Genomic DNA, 15,360 nt, shown 5'->3' with positions numbered 1-15,360 from the left:
TGGCCAAGGGGTCGGAGGTGGGTGGGCTGGTGCTCTTAGGCTGGCATTGCCCAGTGCCTGCCAGGCTGTGACACCCACCAGCCTGAGAAGGTGCTGGGGGCCCAGATCTTGCTGCTGATTATACACCCCACCAGTGTGGGAGCTCACATGGGGCAGCTCTGGGGGCAGCCTGAGCCCTTTTCTCACTTGTGGGCTCATAAACCCCATCCTCAAACTGTGCCCTATGGAAATCTGGGGAAAAGCTGGACTTGGCAGTGATGATGAGGGTGTCTGGGTTGTGCTGGGTGTGCTTCAAGGCCAGGGGGTGTGGGGGGGGCTAGCAGGCGGAGGGCTCAGCAGTTACTGGGGGCAGTGGAGCAGCTGTAACACTGGGGAGGGGGCCGAGTAGCACCCCAAGAGCTGTGGGGTCGTGTTTGTGGGTGGGGGTATATCTGCAATGGGGCGAGTACTGGTCTGCAAGGGGCTGGGGAGAGCTCAGATGACCGATGGTGAGAGGCAGAGAGAAGTTACTTGTCTTTCTAGAGAAAACACTTGGAGCGATGAGCACGATGGCCATGTATGTCTAAATGCTCCCTGGAAAGATGCTAATGACGCAAAATACAGAGGGCTACAGATAAACTTGGGCTGTGGGAGATGGGGTTTTATTTGCACACTTTAAGTCTTGCAGTAAAATGACATAATTAACGATGTTTATTCCTATGGCAGTGTGCTCAGCAGCCTTGCTCTGAACATAACCTTCTAACAATATTTGAGTTTATTCCACAGTTTTTTTCCACATTGGCCAGAGTGGAGGGTGGGGGCAGTAACCGCCTGCCCCCCTGTGAGGCTGTGGCAGGGGCTGGCTGCTGCATGTCCCTGTCTGGCTGTGGGGCAGGGGCACATCCCCTTGGCTGGGGCAGGAGCCCCTTTGGGGCTCTGGGGGGTGGCCAGGGGGCCTGAAGCCATGCCCAAGGGGAGGCAGAGGGAGGGGGGATCACCCTGGCACGGGGCAGGTGCCCAGTGGCCTTGTCAGCCAGGAGGAGGGTGGGCACAGGCGCCCCACAGCCTCAATTCCCCTCTTGTCCCGGGAGGCTCCCCTGCGGCGGGGCCAGCTCCGGTGAGAAGCCGCAGTGTCAGGCAGCCAGGTGCTGGGTAAATATCCCGGCAGCTGCCTTCGTGCCTCCCTCACCCGTCGGGATGGGTGGACGCAAGAATGTGCTGGGTAAACAGGGCTGGAGTGGGACTGGGGTGGGAGGGCTGCCCCTCTTGCCTCCTGGTACTGGGGGGCTGCTGGGGCAGAGGCAGCCCATGCTCTGGGGCTGGGGGAGACGAGATGAAAGGCCAGGCTGAGGGCTGCCCCGGTCCCGGTGCTGCTGGGGAGGTCCCAGCTGGTGCAGGTGGGTGGCCCTGGGGAACCTTTTGGGAGGAGGCTGGAGGCTGTGGGGTGGGAGGTCTGGCAGCTGAGCAGGGCTGGCGGGAAGCTGCAGACAGGGTTTTCAGGTGGCGCGGAGGTGGGGTGTGGGGTGATAGAGGCTGCCTGGTCCAGGATCTGCCCACTACTGTGCTCGGTGCCAGGCTCCTCATATGTGCCTCCAACTCCCAGCCCATGGATCTATCCCCCAGGGATGACAGAGGGAGAATCCTCTCTGGCAAACACACTCAGACCCAGCTGTGGGGCTCCAGCAGCAGTGAAGCCCCTGTCGCTCCCATCCTCCTCATCCCACCATCCTCCCAGGCTCCCTGAAGTGGTAGGGATGCCTGAGTCTCCAGCACTGCCTGCGACCACTGAAAACCTCATCCCTTGCCTTCACCAGCCTTGCCCAGGCTGACCCCACTTCCCCAGACTGCCCCACTCAGTGGGCAGGACTGGGAGCCCCCTCCCATGCTTCCTGGGGTCCCTGAGGGAGCCCCAGGGGGCAGTTGCCCGTGAACCACAGGGAGCTGGACACAGGCTTCTCTGAGGCGGAATAATTTACTGTGGTGTGGATGGACAATTAGTGCCTAGGCTGGGTCTTAGCAGGAGGGTGTGTGAGGGATGCAGCAGGACTGGTCTGGGGGGCTTGGAGGTGGACCCCACCACACTGAGCCATGTGAGATGGGAAGGGTGGGAGAGCCCAGGCAGGGGCTGTGCTGCTCTGGGCACTTGGTCTTGAGAGGGCCAGTCTGTGAGGACAGTGGGGCAGGAGGGACCTGCTTTGGCTGGGGTGAGACCCTGTGAAGGTGGGATAATTCAGGGCTGGGGTGTGAACTCAAGGTGAGGGCATGAGATGCTCTGGTGGGCTGGAGTGGGGATCTGGGGTGTTGAGGGTCTAGGGCATGTCATGAGGAAGCTGAGCAGGGGACACAGGGGTGCAGGGTAGGGGTCTCAGGTGCAACCAAGGGGTCCTAAGAGGACCAAGCAGGGATCCTTAGTGCAGGCAAGAGTCCCTGGGGTGCCAGGCAGGGGGCTTGGGAGTAGCCAAAGGTCTCTAGTGCAGACCAGGGCTCACAAACATGCAGAGCAAGGGTCCTGGGTGCAGCCTAAGCTCCTGGGAGCAGAACAGCGGTCCCAGGGATGCAGAGCAGGACTTTCAGGAGGGGCCAGGCATCCTGACTGTGGATCAAGACTCCCACAAATGCAGCTGGGAATCCTGGGGGTGTAGAGCAGGGTCCTGGGGCACAGCCAAGGGGTTGAGGGAAGCAGAGTCAGGGTCCTGGGGTGCAACCAGGGATGCCAGGGGTGCAGCCGGGGTGCCAGGGGTGTAGCATCAGGCCAGTGCAGAACTGAGCAGGGTGGGCAGAGCCCTAGTGCTGCCCGGCCCCATAGAGCAGGGGGTGGTAGAGGGGGCAGGGGTAGGAGAACATGAACTTGACAGCAAACTTCATCTCCTTGTTGTGCTTCTGCCAGGGGTAGATGGCGAGGAGGAGCAGGCGGCCACCCACCTTGCGGCCCATCACCAGGAAGCTGCCGCTGAGGCTGTCAAGCTGGGGGCAGGGGCAGGCACCTGCGTTCCTCATGTGCAGCACCATCTTCTTGGTGTCCTTGCGCTTGAGGGGGCCCAGCTTCAGCACCTTCTTCTTCTGGGCGGCCACCAGCCGCCGCTCCCCATTCTCCTCCGTCATCTCCTTGATGCGCATCTTCACCACTGTGTGGGACAGCCACGGGGCATGGTTTGGGGTGGGGGAACTGGGCCAGGCAACTGTGCAGGACAGGGTGCAGCCCGGCCCTGGGATGGGACCCAGAAGAAGGGTCTCTGGGGAAGTTACTGTGTGGGGAGGGGAAGGGGCTGTCAGGGGGAAGGGTTCAGCAGATGCCCCCAGTGACCCTCCCAAATGTCCCATTCTGCCTATCCCCCCACCAATGTCTTCTGTGGTGCACCCATCTGAGGCACACAGGGTCCAAGGGAATGGCTCCGGGGGGTCTCCCATGGGGCTGTTCCCATACAACTGAGCCCTCTGGCCAACCCCAGTCTGGGCTATCAGAGCTGCGGGAGGCAACCCCTCGTTCGGGGGGCCGGGAAGACCCCCAGCACTCACCGAAGTCACTGGAGCACATCTGCTCCATCATGCCATCCGCCTTGTGCTCCATCTCGCACTGGGTGCAGATCTTGGACACTGTGGTGAGAGACCAGCCACTGTCACAGTTCCCTGCTGCTGGCACTTGTCACCCGGGCCAGCTCTGCAGGGACATGCTGCAAGTGCCCCGGCAGCTCCTCTGCTCCCTGGGCAGCTGTGCTGGGGTGATGTGGGGGGCACAGAGCACCTTGTTGACCAGCGTCCCAGCACCCCCCAGGAGGGGACAGGGTATGGGGACACCCTCCATCCAGATGCTGACACTTTGAGGCACAGCAACAAGGGTGGCATCAGCCTGAAGGGTGTCACAGCCTTGATCCTGACCCTGGGCTGCTTTTGGGTAATGTCCCCTCCCCTGCCTGAGAGGACAGCCATCCTGTGACAGCAGCATGGGGCTGAGACCTGCAGGTGCAGGATGTTCTTTGCTGCTGGGATGGGACCCAGTGGGAGGAGAGGGACACAGCTCTGTGGTGGGTCCCCCAGTGGCTCCCACCTCACCCCATGTTCACCCCCAGTGCCGCTCCTATGGCTGTTCTGCTCTCCCCTGCCCTGGGGCAGCTCTGTGCAGGCAGCTGGGTGCCCAGCTCCCCTTGGCAGTGAGTGGTGCCAAACCAAAGCAGCTGATGCTGCTGGTACTGTGCCCACTTGTGCCCTGCTGCAGACAGAGGGTCCTTGGTCAGTGCCAGCGCCCTGGGCTCTGCTTCGAGGGGTGCAGGGATGGGGGTGCAGGACCTCCACGGGGACCCTGCATGCTGGTCCCTGGCTGTATGGGGACACACTGATGGCAGGTGCCCCGCATGCATCCCCATCCCATCATGGTCCCCTTCCTACTTACCTGGTGGTGGGGTGGCCTTGCTGTTCCCAAACTGGACGGCGATGCAGAGTTCATGGTCAGAGGGGAACTTGCCACAGTGCAGCATCTCGGGCCAGGGGAAGCCGTAGGACTCCATGACAGGGGCACAGGAGTCACGCACCACCTCGCAGAGGGAGCGGCAGGGGTAGACGGGCCGGTCGAGGCAGACGGGGGCGAAGAGGGAGCAGAGGAAGAGCTGGGTGTCGGTGTGGCACTGCTTGGCGAGCAGGGGCACCCAGCTGCCAGCCTGCTGCTTGGCCTCGGCCATGGTCTCATGCTCCAGCAGGTTGGGCAGCCGCATGCGCTTGTAGCCCACGTCGCGGCAGAGCTGCATGTCGGCCGGGATGTCGAGGCACTGCGGCTCCCGCCCGTAGAATCGCCCGTGGGGCAGGCTCTCGGGCTGCCAGCCGTAGTAGTCGTAGTGCTGCCCGCCGCCCGGGGACCCGGCCAGCGCCAGCGCCAGGGCCAGCAGCGCCGTGCCCCGGCCCCCCGGGGGGCCACCCGCCCGCGGCATCGCCGATGCCCGCCTGCCGCCGCCGGCCGTGGCTGCCGAGCGGGACGGGAGCGCGGCTCGGCACGCTGCCTGCTCCCTTAGCGCCTCCCACACTCGCCGACCTTTCTAAGGAGCCCGGGGAGGCCTCGCCGGCAGCCAATCTGCTCCGGCTGCAGGGCCCCCCCGGGGCTGGCCCGCCGGCCCCACGCCAGCCTGCCCCGCCGGCCACCCCGCTGCCGCTTGCCCTCCTGCCCCGCTGCCCCAGCCCTCCCTCCTCGGGCAGCCAGGTGGGTGCACGGCGCTGCACGCCCCTCGCCCTTCCGGGGAGCCCCCTGCACGAAGCCCCCTCAGCCCACCCCGGCTCCGTGTGCCCCTGGGGCGATGCCCTCTGGAAGGGCTGGTTCACCTGCCCCATGGGGATGTGCTGTGGGTGCAAGGTGCTCCCGTTATCCACTGGCCTCTCTGCCCCCATCCTGCCTGGCACCCCAGAGGCACACATGAGGCAGGGCACCCTGGTTCCTACCCTGTGCCACCTCTCTATCTCCTGCACCCCACGGCATATGGGTTTGGGGATGCTTGGGGTGCAGGGGATGGAGGAGCAGGACACCCCAGAGGCTTAATGCTGCAGCACTGGGGGCAGCTGGGGTACCTCTGTGCCGGGTTCCATGTGTGGCATCAATACCAAGGCAGTGCCATGGGCATGGGGTCCTTATTCCTCGGGGATGGCCCTGCCAGCATGCACCTCGGGCAGCCCATGGTCTGCTGGGCACAGGCGCAGCTGGGATTACACCTCCCAGCAAAGGGCTTGTAGCCAGGCTCTGCCAGTGCCCGGGGCATGGGCAGAGCTGGAGTCTCAGCAAGGTGAGGGACCTGCCGGGGCCACATTCTCCCATCTCCTTGGAGATTGGCTGGGCCCGGGGGTGCAAGGCTCAAGACCCCATTAGAAACCCATTTGTCTGCAGAGGTTATCTGAGGCACCCCTTCCCCTTCCTGCGATCAATGCCCCTGCCTGGCCAACGGGCTCTGGGCTGCCTCTGTCCCCTGCCCACCGGATAAGGCGGCTCTGTTAATGGGCGACAGAGCAAACAGCCCAGTGCAGGCAGTGATAGCAGCTGACCTTTGCCCCGGGCTGGGGGCAGGGACTGTCCCCACAGCCCTGGTGGAATCCATCTGCTTTGGGGCCATGCTGGGAACCTCACCCGCACAACCTGCACTTGCCTGCAGCTTGCCTACCCTGCCCATGCCCTCTGTGCTGGGTGCAGCACCCATCACCACATCACCCAGTGATGCTTCCTGCTGGCTTGAGGGTGGGCTGAGCTCATCCCGCCCCAGCCAAGCCCTGGAGATGGCACCATTAATGTGTAACTGCCGGGGAGCACGATAAGATAGAGCGGCCCTTTATCAGGGGTGCCCAGTAGCAGGAGGGAGGGTGATGGAGGCATCGGGCTGTCACAGCAGGAGTGAGATTGCCTGGAGATAAATGCTGATAGAAAATAGCTAATCCATGATGGATGGGCTGGGGCAGGGCATAATTGCCATGGGAACTGCACTGGGAAGGGCCTGGAGAGGCCTGGGAGCAGGAGCAAGGAGGTGGAAGCAGAGGGAGCCTGTGTGTGTGCAATGGAGCTGCCAGTATGTGGGATGCCAAGCACACCTTGCCCCGTGGGTGTGTGGTGTCCCTGGGCTGTCCCCACAGCACTGCCAGCACTGATGCTGTCCTGCTCTTGTCCATGGAATGGTTCTGGCTCTCAGCCTGCCCTGTCCCCCAGCCTGGTCCAGCACCCAGCACCCACAGTCCCTCCCAAGAAGGTGCTGAGCACCCTGTGCCAGCTGGCACCCCACCAGATGAAGGTGAGGGGGCTGGCGGGGCTGTGGGGAGCGAGGGGCTCCCTGCCAGCTGGCCTTGTCCCCATGTCTGTCACGATGCCTTCATTAGAGCCACTGAGTCACCTCCTGGCAACATGGCCATGCTGGGGGGAGCAGGGCTGGCCCCAGGAGAGCGGTGTCCGTTCCCTGCTCCCACCCTGCCAGGTGTCCTGGCAGCCTTGTCCCTGAGCTGAGACTGTGCCTCTTCTCTGGGAGGGTTCCCTGCTGCACCCCCATTGCATCCTTAACTCTTTTCCACCCAGGTTGTCCTAGGGGAGGTAGGTCTGGGCTGTACCCTGGGGAATGGGACAGCCCCAGGGCAGCTGGAGCTGGCACCCTCCCCTGTGTCCTGTCTGCGCAGGCTGCTCCAGTGTCCACATCCCCGTCCTGCACCCGCACAGCCAGCTGGGGGACTGACACTTGCGCCTGTCACTCTGGGGAGCTGGCTGTGTCACCTTTCACTACAGCGAGATTGGAAGCGGGGCCATGGGGTCTGCTCCCTCCACGGTGGAGACCTCGGGGACGGCCAGCCAGGGTGGCATGGTAAGAGGACATCCCCTGGGGGTGCCCCCTCACCACTCTGGGCCCTCCCCATGGACCTGTGCCTGGTTGTAGCACAGAGCAACTCTGAGCCAGGGGAGCAGGACGCTCCCGGGAAATGAGATGCTGAGAGGGGTCCTCTCTGCCTCTTTCCGTTCTCCACCATCCTGGCCCTCCTCCCTCTCCCGCCGCAGCTTTGGGTGCTGCTGACCTTGTTTCTGTGGGCAGAGGTGCATCCTCTGGGCCTGGGTGTGCTGAGTGGGTTCCCTCCCACCCTCCTGTCCTCCCCATCCTCTCATTCTCCCTGTCCCAGCTCCATCCCAGGCTCCTGGGACTTCTGGCTCCCAGGCTGCATTAGTGTCAGGCATGGGTTGTGCCCACCGTGGAGCAGGGACCCTCAGGAGGTGACAGCTGGCTGTGCAGGGGCACGCGTCCTGGGGTGTCTGGCAGCTCATGGGAGAGAGCATCCTGGCATGAGGGACAATGTGGGGCTGGCAGCACGGCTTTGTGGGGGTGGCCTTGCCTGGGGGCGGCCAAAGGAGGTTGGGAGACGGCTGGGGGCTCTGTGGGGCTGAGCTGGCCCGGGGGCGTGGGACTGTCGGGGAGGGCAGTGGGCAGGGGCAGTGGTGGCCATGCACTTGCCCTGCACCCACACACACTCCCACTCGCCCGGCAGCCCCAGGAATGTGGCTGGCAGCACTCCCAGCCCAGCTGCAGGGCCGAGGCTGCCCTGGCGTCCTCCCAGCCCCCCCCGGCAGCTCCTGGCCCTGCCCGGCTCCCGCCAGCCTGCACACAGACCCCCTGTTCACTGCCGGCCCCCCCGGCCCTGGCCCCTGGCCCCTGTCTGCGGAGCAGGGAGGGGGCACGTCCTGTGTGGAGACGCCTCTGGGGAAGAGCCCCTTTGCCTGGCAGCATGGCACCATGCATGGGGACATGGGGACCCTCTGCGGTGCTGGTCGCCCCCCTGCTCTGCCGGGAAGGTGAGAAAAGCCACCCACGTCTGCTCCCAGCACAGCCCTGGCCCCGGTGTGGGGGCAATCCTTGACAGCCCCAGCTCCCAGCTGGACCTTGGCAACTAGCTCCAGAACTGCAACCCCCTCTGCTTGCCTGTTTGCAGGAGGATGCTGTGTGTCCTCCTGTGCACTCTTGCAGGGCGTGCTGGGGGGCTGCCCCCAGCCTCTGTGGGGGCTCCCACTGCAACGAGGCCCTGGGACCACCCTTTGGGATGGACACAGCTGGATGTGGCAGTGCTGCAGGCACCGCAGAGGGGTGCCCATCCTCAGAGTGCCCAGGCTGTAGGACTGGTGGGCCTCAGTTTGGGGCAGTCTCTGTGTCTTGCATGAAGGGGCAGGCTGGGGCACTGGGAGCTATTTTCCAGCGGCTCCCAGTGTGGGGAATGTTGTGTTCACTCCCCCCCCCCCCCCCCCCCTAGTGGTGCACACACCTGGCATCTCCCAGGAAAGGTTATCAGATAATCACCCTGCCCCGCTGTCTCTGTGTGCCTCCCAAATGTCACCGTTGTCATCGCTGGGGTGGTGAGCTCATGTTCCCCCCATCCCCATTAATGAAAGCCCTCCCTGCACTGTGTGAAGCAGCTGCCAGGGCCGGGCCCTGCCGTGGCCCCTTTGAAGCAGAGCTGGAGCTGCTGACAGCCCTGACAGGCCGGGGAGGGGGCTTGGCATGCAGTGGGTGCAGGATGGGGCCCCAGGGGTGGGTCCTGGGCTGATCGCAGGGCTCCAGCTGTTCTCCACAGTCCTCAGCCACCATGCTGGGACTGTAGGGAGGGTTGGGGTGCCGGGATGGCATGCAGCACCGTGCACCCAGGGATACACTGGGGATACCCCCTGGTCCTGGCCTGGGCCAAGCACAGTGACTGGACCAGGGGCACTGCTGGGTCGTGGCTGCCATGCTGTGATGGACATGCTGGCCATGCAGGGCTGGTCATAGGGTCCCCAAGTGTGCCCCATGTCTGTTCTGTGGGGCTAGGGCAGGGGCTCTGGGCAGTCAGCCAGAGCCAGGAGCAAAGGGAAGTCTGTGGGGTCTGTCTGCAGGACATGTCAGTGCCCCCCTTGCTCCAGGCACAGGGGAGGACCCAGTCAGGGGAGTAAAGGCAGCTCTGGCAGCAGCCGTGCATGCGGTGCTCGCCCCCGCTGCCAGGCAGCCTAAAAATAGCCCCTCGGGACTCAGCAGATGGAGCAGAAGGGCCAGAGCCCTGTTGCTGCAGGCACCCTGCCAGCCCCCCCCACAGGGCTGGGGGGGCAGCAGGGCCAAGCAGCAGTTTGGGGCTGCCCCAAGTCCCTGCTGTCCCTGCTTCTACTGCCTGGGATCCCACCAGCTACGCCAGCACCGCTCCACCTCTGCCCTGCCCTGCCCTGCTGGGGACCATAGCATGGCATGGCATGGCACGGCAGCACCTGTTCCCTCTGCATGGAAACCAGCAGAGTCTGTCCCTGCTCTGGGTAAAACTGGGAAGCCCATGAGGGTGTATCCTTCATGGTGGGGCTGGCAGGTCCCAGTGGGCTCCAGAGATGCTGGGGGCTGTGGGCACCACAGGCAGGGCCAGGCTCTCAGTGTCCTGCCTGACACTGGGCAAGGCTTGCTCCTGGGTAGTACGGCTGGCAGAAGGCAGCTCCCCATGATGGGGTGAAGATGTCCCGCCAAAGGACCCTCCCTGACACATGCCCTGGTCCTGCAGACAGTAGGTCTGTGGTTTGTGAGGCAGCTGTAGCCCAGAACCAAGAGTCCAGCGCCTGGGCTGGGTCAGTGCAGGCAGAGGAGAGACATTCCTGGGGTGCAGGCAGATGGGCAGAGCCTGGGGTAGCAAGGACAGCTGGGCCGCCCCCAGCTGCTCTCGGCCCCTCGCTGCGGCGTGGGAGAGCAAACTTCATCCCCTGGCAGGCGCAGCATTGCCATGGCAACTGGCAGGGCGCTGCCAGGCGGGCAGGCCTGCCCTGACGTGGCCGTGACACACAGCCCAGGAAGGAGCCGGGATGCAGGGCCTGGGTTTGGGGGCATCTGGGGACACACTTGGGTGTGTGAGCACATGCAGTGTGCCTGGGGGTGTGCCTGGGGGGTGCAGGCAGATGTGGGCATCCGAGTGCATGCACGAGAGCCTGTGTTTGTGTGCATGCGCATGTGTGTGCACATGGGAGAGTCCACACACCTCACCCTCCTCGAGGGGGGTCCTTTGGCTCTGTGGCACTGCCTGGGCAGGGAGTACCCCACTGCTCTGGGGGGTGGGCTGGCAGGGCTGCTCTGAACCATGGGAGCAGCAGGTTCCCCCAAAAGCTACAGGATCTGTAGCTTTGTATGTGTGGGGGAGATGAGCCCTCCGCCTCGGGTCCCTGCCACACTCCAGAGTACGGGGGCTGCTCGCCAGCCACCCCAGGACTCTGCTTCTATTTTCTCTGCCTGAAGCCTGGGCTGGTGCTCAGGGCAGGGAGTAGGAGTCAGACGAAGCTGCCTTGTTTCGTCAGGGCCCCTGTGCCGCAGGCAGCCGGCCGTGCTGCATTTGCAGCCTGAGCAGACATGCTGGCAGGGCCCCGCGCTGCCTTCAGCATCGCCCAGGTGTGGAGGGAAGGGCTGGCTGCTCTCCTGCCTGACGAGAGCCCTGTGCCCAGCCACCGCATCCCTCACCGCATCCCTCATCACGGCCCCAGCTGTGAGCACCCCCTCCTTCACCTCCCGGGAGAGCCTCTGTTCCCCCTGTTTGGCATTTCTCCGGCTCTAATTGAGCTGTCAATGGGCAGAGATAACAGGGAATTCGTTAGCTCTCCTCTTTGATGTCTGCCCGCACTGCCATCGCAACACCCACTCCAGAGTGCAGCGCCAGCTGCAAATCCTTCGCAAACAGTTTCAGATGAGGCCCCTTGGCACGGTGGGCTGCCAGCCCCATGGCCGGCCCCCCAAGTCCCCACTGGGCCAACCCCATGGCTGCCCAGGCCCCCGGTGACCTCTAGCAGCACCCCCTCGGCAGCCAGTTCCCCCCGGGGACCTACAGCAGCATCCCCTCGGCAGCCGGGCCCCGGTACCCGCAGTGCTGGCTGGACCCCCGGGACCTACAGCAGCAGCCCCCACTCTCCCACAGCCCACCCCCCCCCTCGCTGTGGCCAGCCCGGAGCAGCCGGACCCTGGTACCGCCGTCCCCAACAATGGGGCCGCATCCTCCAGGGGCTCCGTGCCGGTTGCGGCGGGCGCCCATCCCCGCCGCCTCGGGGCGGGCCGCGGCGGGCCGGGCGGCTGCGCACACGGGGCGGCCGGGCCCGCCTCCGCCGCTCGGCACAGCAGCACCGCGGACAGCGCCGGTTCCCCCCGCCCGGCTCGGCACGGCCCCGGTGACAGCGCCGGTTCCCCCCCCCCCCCCGCACCCCCCGCCCAGCCCAGCCCGGCCCGGCCCGGCCCGGCGCACGCCACGCCGCGCCATGGCCACAGAGGTGGGTTGCGCGGCGGCACGGCGGGGGCCACCCCGGCAACGGGCACCTCCCGGCACCGGGCCGCGGCGGAGACCCCTCCGCTCTGCCCTCCCCTCCACTGCCCGCCGCCATCGGCCGGTTGGGCGCGGGGGAAGGGGTCCGCGTGGGGTGCGCTGGGGTGGGAGGGCAGCGTGGGGCTGGGGTGGGGTTGCCCCGGGAGGGGGGGAGGCTGTGGGGCTGGGGGTCCCCCTCCCAGGTGCCGTGGGTGGGAGCCGGGACGGGCAGGCGGTGGCCCCATATCACCCAAGGGGAAGCGCAGGGAGGGGTCTGACGCCCGCCCTTGGCACAACCGGGCCCCTCCATCCTCCTCTCCAGCCCGCCCCAGCTGGCCCGCGGCCCAGAGCCCGGGGGGCTGGCGTGGGCCCTCGTACCCCGCGGGGTGTCAGGGCTGGGGGGGGCTGGGCTGAGCACCCGCCGCCGGGGCTGCCGGTCCCGCCGGTCCCTTCAGTGCCGCCGCCCCGCTGCCGCCTGCCCGCCCGCTGCGCTGCCGCTGCGGCCCCGCTGCCCGGCCCCCTGCTCCTGCTCGGCCCCTTCCCTCCTCCCCCCTGGGAGCTGCTGGGCTGGCTGTGTGCTGGGGCGCTGCTGGGGACAGGGGGCTGTATCCCCCCCCCCGGGCCGTGACCCACCCGGGGACACACATCCACGCGTGTGTGCATCCCACGTGGGCTGTGACCCACCAGGCGAGCTCAGGCACCAGCCCGGGGCAGGGAGCACATGCACTGGCCCACGCCCCGAGTGGGGGGCTGCTGCGGCATCCTCCCCTTGCCGCCATCCTCCCCTCGCCCCAGCCTCACACCTCCAGCACCGAGCTGTGCTCACCGCCTGGCACAGCCCGCGCTGGGGGCTCCCCAGCGGGGATGTCCGGCACCCCACGGCTGCAGCACCCCCCGGCTCACCCCGCTACCCCCCCCAGGTGCACAGCCTGCAGGAGCTGCGGCGCAGCGCGTCCCTGGCCACCAAGGTTTTTGTGCAGCGGGACTACAGTGACGGGACCACCTGCCAGTTCCAGACAAAGTTCCCCCCTGAGCTGGAGAGCCGGGTAGGGAGCCTGGCAGGCCAACGGGAGGGGGGGGGGCCCTGTGTCGGTGTCGTATGGTGGTTTGGGGGGGAGAGGGGTCTGAAGGCATGGCGCGCCCACAGGGTGTTGTGGCCCAGGGCCAGTTGATGCTGTCGGGTGCATGCAGTCAGCCGCCTTGCCTGGTCTGCAAGGGCTTGGGTGCTCCTGGGGACCAGGAGGCTCTGGTGAAGGGCTGCAGGCTCAGCAGGTCTTGGCATGGGCAGGAGGTGGGCAGGGGCCAGGGTCCTGAGACATCAGCTGGCCAGGGTGTTCCTCAAGTCCCCCCAGGGATGGGGACTGGGCAGTGCAGGGGGCCAGCCTTTGGCCAGACTCCTCTTCACCCTGGCTTCTGCTCTAGATCGAGCGGCAGCTCTTTGAAGAAACGGTGAAAACCCTTAACGGCTTCTATGCTGAAGCGGAGAAGATTGGGGGCAGCTCATACCTGGAGGGGTGCCTGGCCTGCGCCACCGCCTATTTCATCTTCCTCTGCATGGAGACGCACTACGAGAAGGTGCTGAGGTCCAGGGGAGGGCTCAGGGATGGGCATGGCTGCAGGCCTGGTGGTGGGCACAGGGATGGCGCAGGGAGCAAGGGGGCTGGAGGCCAGAGCAGGCAGCAGTGCTGGCAGGCCCTGAGTGTCCCTCCATGTGCCGGCAGGTCCTAAAGAAAATCTCCAAGTACATCCAGGAGCAGAACGAGAAGATCTATGCGCCTCGGGGGCTGCTGCTCACTGACCCCCTGGAGCGCGGCATGAGGGTTGTATCCTCTGGGCAGCGGGGTGCTGGGGGGATGACAAGGGTGAGGAGTGGGGGGACACCAGGAGTGGGTGCTGGGCAGTTGGGCCAGTCCATCTCACCGATGATCCTTAGCAGGGCCCAGATTGAGATCTCCATCTACGAGGACCGGTGCAGCAGCGGCAGCTCCAGCAGCGGCAGCTCCAGCAGCAGCAGCGGTGGCGGGGGTGGCGGGGCAGGGGGCCGGTGACTGGCAGGGAGTCCCTGCAGGGACTCGTACTGCCGGGACAGTGGCCTCTCCGAGCTCCGCAGGCTGCACTACCAGAGCACCCGCTTCTGAGCCCAGGGTGGGCGGGAGGGGGAGGCCGGGGGCTGCCCAGCAGGGCTGCCCACTCCCCTCTGCTCTGTGCCCCCTGCAGAGGCTCTGCCCCTGCTCAGACCCACTGTGGGCAGGGGCTGGTGCTGGGGCATCCCAGGTGCTTCCCACTGAGCCAAACTAGTACTAAGGGGCTCCCGCAACCCTCAAGGTGCTCAGCGCTGCTGCTCCTGCCCCAAGCGAAGGAGCTTGCCCTGCCGTGGGCAGCCCGAGCTGACAGCGCCCTGCGTGCCATGCATTGGGGAGCAGGGGGACTGGCAAAGCCCCAGGCAGCGCTGAGGTGTGAGGATACACTTATCCCCATGCCCACGGGCACTGCCAGCCCTTGCTGCACCCCCTTCTTGGGGTGTCCTGCTCTTGGTGCTGCGGGGTGGGCTCAGCTGCTGCATGCCCACTGCCCAAGGTGCCTGGCAGAGCCCTGGTGCCACTTTATCTGCATGATGGTGCCATGCATTCCCCCCAGCCCTGCCCCATGTGCTGCCCGTTGCTGCTCCCCAGCCTTGGCCAGATGCCCTCAGCCATCTGGCAGCAGCATCCTTGCCAGCAGCATCCTTCAGCACTGCCCACAATACTGGGCACTTGCTTCAGCTCCCTACCTGAGCCGGTGCCATCCCCAGCCGGACCCAGAAAGCTCTGCAACCCCAAGCCCCGTGCCCAGGGCAGGGAGGTATGGCACTGGGCAGGCTCCTGCCCTTGCATCACGTGCCCCAGGCTCATGCATGGCCCAGCATGGTGGAGGCTGAGCTGTGGCATGGGTGAGCCTGGCTCCCTGCCCAGTCCCAGCAGAGCCTGCCTGCACCTGGCTGCTGGCAGCCCCCTGCCTGCTCTGCCCCATGACCTGCCCCAATGCAAGGAGGGTGCCCAGTGGAGCAGCTCCACCAGGACCCTTCCTCTCCCACTGCTGAGTCCTCCCTTGCTCACATGTCCTGCATGCATCTGCCACCAGCACCCCAATTCTCAGCCTGGCCTGTGGTGGGGACCCTGAGGAGCACCTGAGCCTGGCTGCAAGGTGTCAGGGTTCATGGGCCAGGGTCAGATGGAGGGGAGGAATAGGAGAGTCCCTGTGACATCCAGCACCCTGAGGAGAAGAGTCCCTGCCTAGGTGCAGAGCTGAACCAAGCTGGCATTGCTCTCCCGGGGTCCTGGAGGGAGGACCCTGCCCCGTGGGACTTCCTTTGGCTCAGTCACAGCATGTGTGCAGGGTGGCCCTGGCCCTACCGCTCCCGCTGGGGCCTCCCTGCATGGAGACCTTCCTCAATAAACCCTGCTCTTCATCACCCGCTGCCTGCCCCGTGTCCTCCTGCGTCGGGGGGGGGGGGGGGGGGCGGGGCGATGCTAGGGAGCACAGAGCCAGGCTGGGTTGGGACTGGGCAGCCCCCAGCACACACAGGGTGAGCGTGGGGGAAATAAGGGGGATGGATGGAGCAGTCCATGGGGG

General features: G+C 65.8%; 2 protein-coding genes across 4 annotated transcripts; one reads left to right on the top strand and one right to left on the bottom strand.

The window, feature by feature from the left end:
- Positions 1–1,932: 1,932 nt before the first annotated feature.
- On the bottom strand, positions 1,933–4,914 carry SFRP5 (secreted frizzled related protein 5). Its single transcript, XM_074830067.1, has 3 exons — positions 4,367–4,914; positions 3,496–3,573; positions 1,933–3,104 (listed from the first exon to the last, which is right to left on the bottom strand). The coding sequence occupies exons 1-3, from the start codon at positions 4,896–4,898 to the stop codon at positions 2,764–2,766; spliced, it is 951 nt and encodes a 316-aa protein (XP_074686168.1). The 5' UTR covers positions 4,899–4,914; the 3' UTR covers positions 1,933–2,763.
- Positions 4,915–7,229: 2,315 nt separating this feature from the next.
- GOLGA7B (golgin A7 family member B) lies at positions 7,230–15,199 on the top strand. 3 transcript variants are annotated; one of them, XM_074831056.1, is made up of 5 exons: positions 7,230–7,286; positions 12,669–12,794; positions 13,171–13,323; positions 13,470–13,571; positions 13,692–15,199. In XM_074831056.1, the coding sequence occupies exons 1-5, from the start codon at positions 7,230–7,232 to the stop codon at positions 13,794–13,796; spliced, it is 543 nt and encodes a 180-aa protein (XP_074687157.1). In that variant the 3' UTR covers positions 13,797–15,199. The 3 variants fall into 3 exon arrangements, with proteins under 3 accessions (XP_074687157.1, XP_074687158.1, XP_074687160.1); XM_074831057.1 differs by lacking the exon at positions 7,230–7,286 and adding an exon at positions 11,581–11,716; XM_074831059.1 differs by lacking the exons at positions 7,230–7,286; positions 13,692–15,199 and adding an exon at positions 11,581–11,716 and having other exon boundaries at positions 13,171–13,558.
- The last annotated feature ends 161 nt before the right edge of the window (positions 15,200–15,360 follow it).

The sequence above is a fragment of the Strix aluco genome, chromosome 7 (genome assembly GCF_031877795.1).
Source record: "Strix aluco isolate bStrAlu1 chromosome 7, bStrAlu1.hap1, whole genome shotgun sequence".
In the NCBI taxonomy this organism is placed as follows: Eukaryota; Metazoa; Chordata; class Aves; order Strigiformes; family Strigidae; genus Strix; species Strix aluco.
The sequence above is the reverse complement of the archived record's forward strand: the minus strand, read 5'-3'. Positions and strand labels throughout refer to the sequence as shown.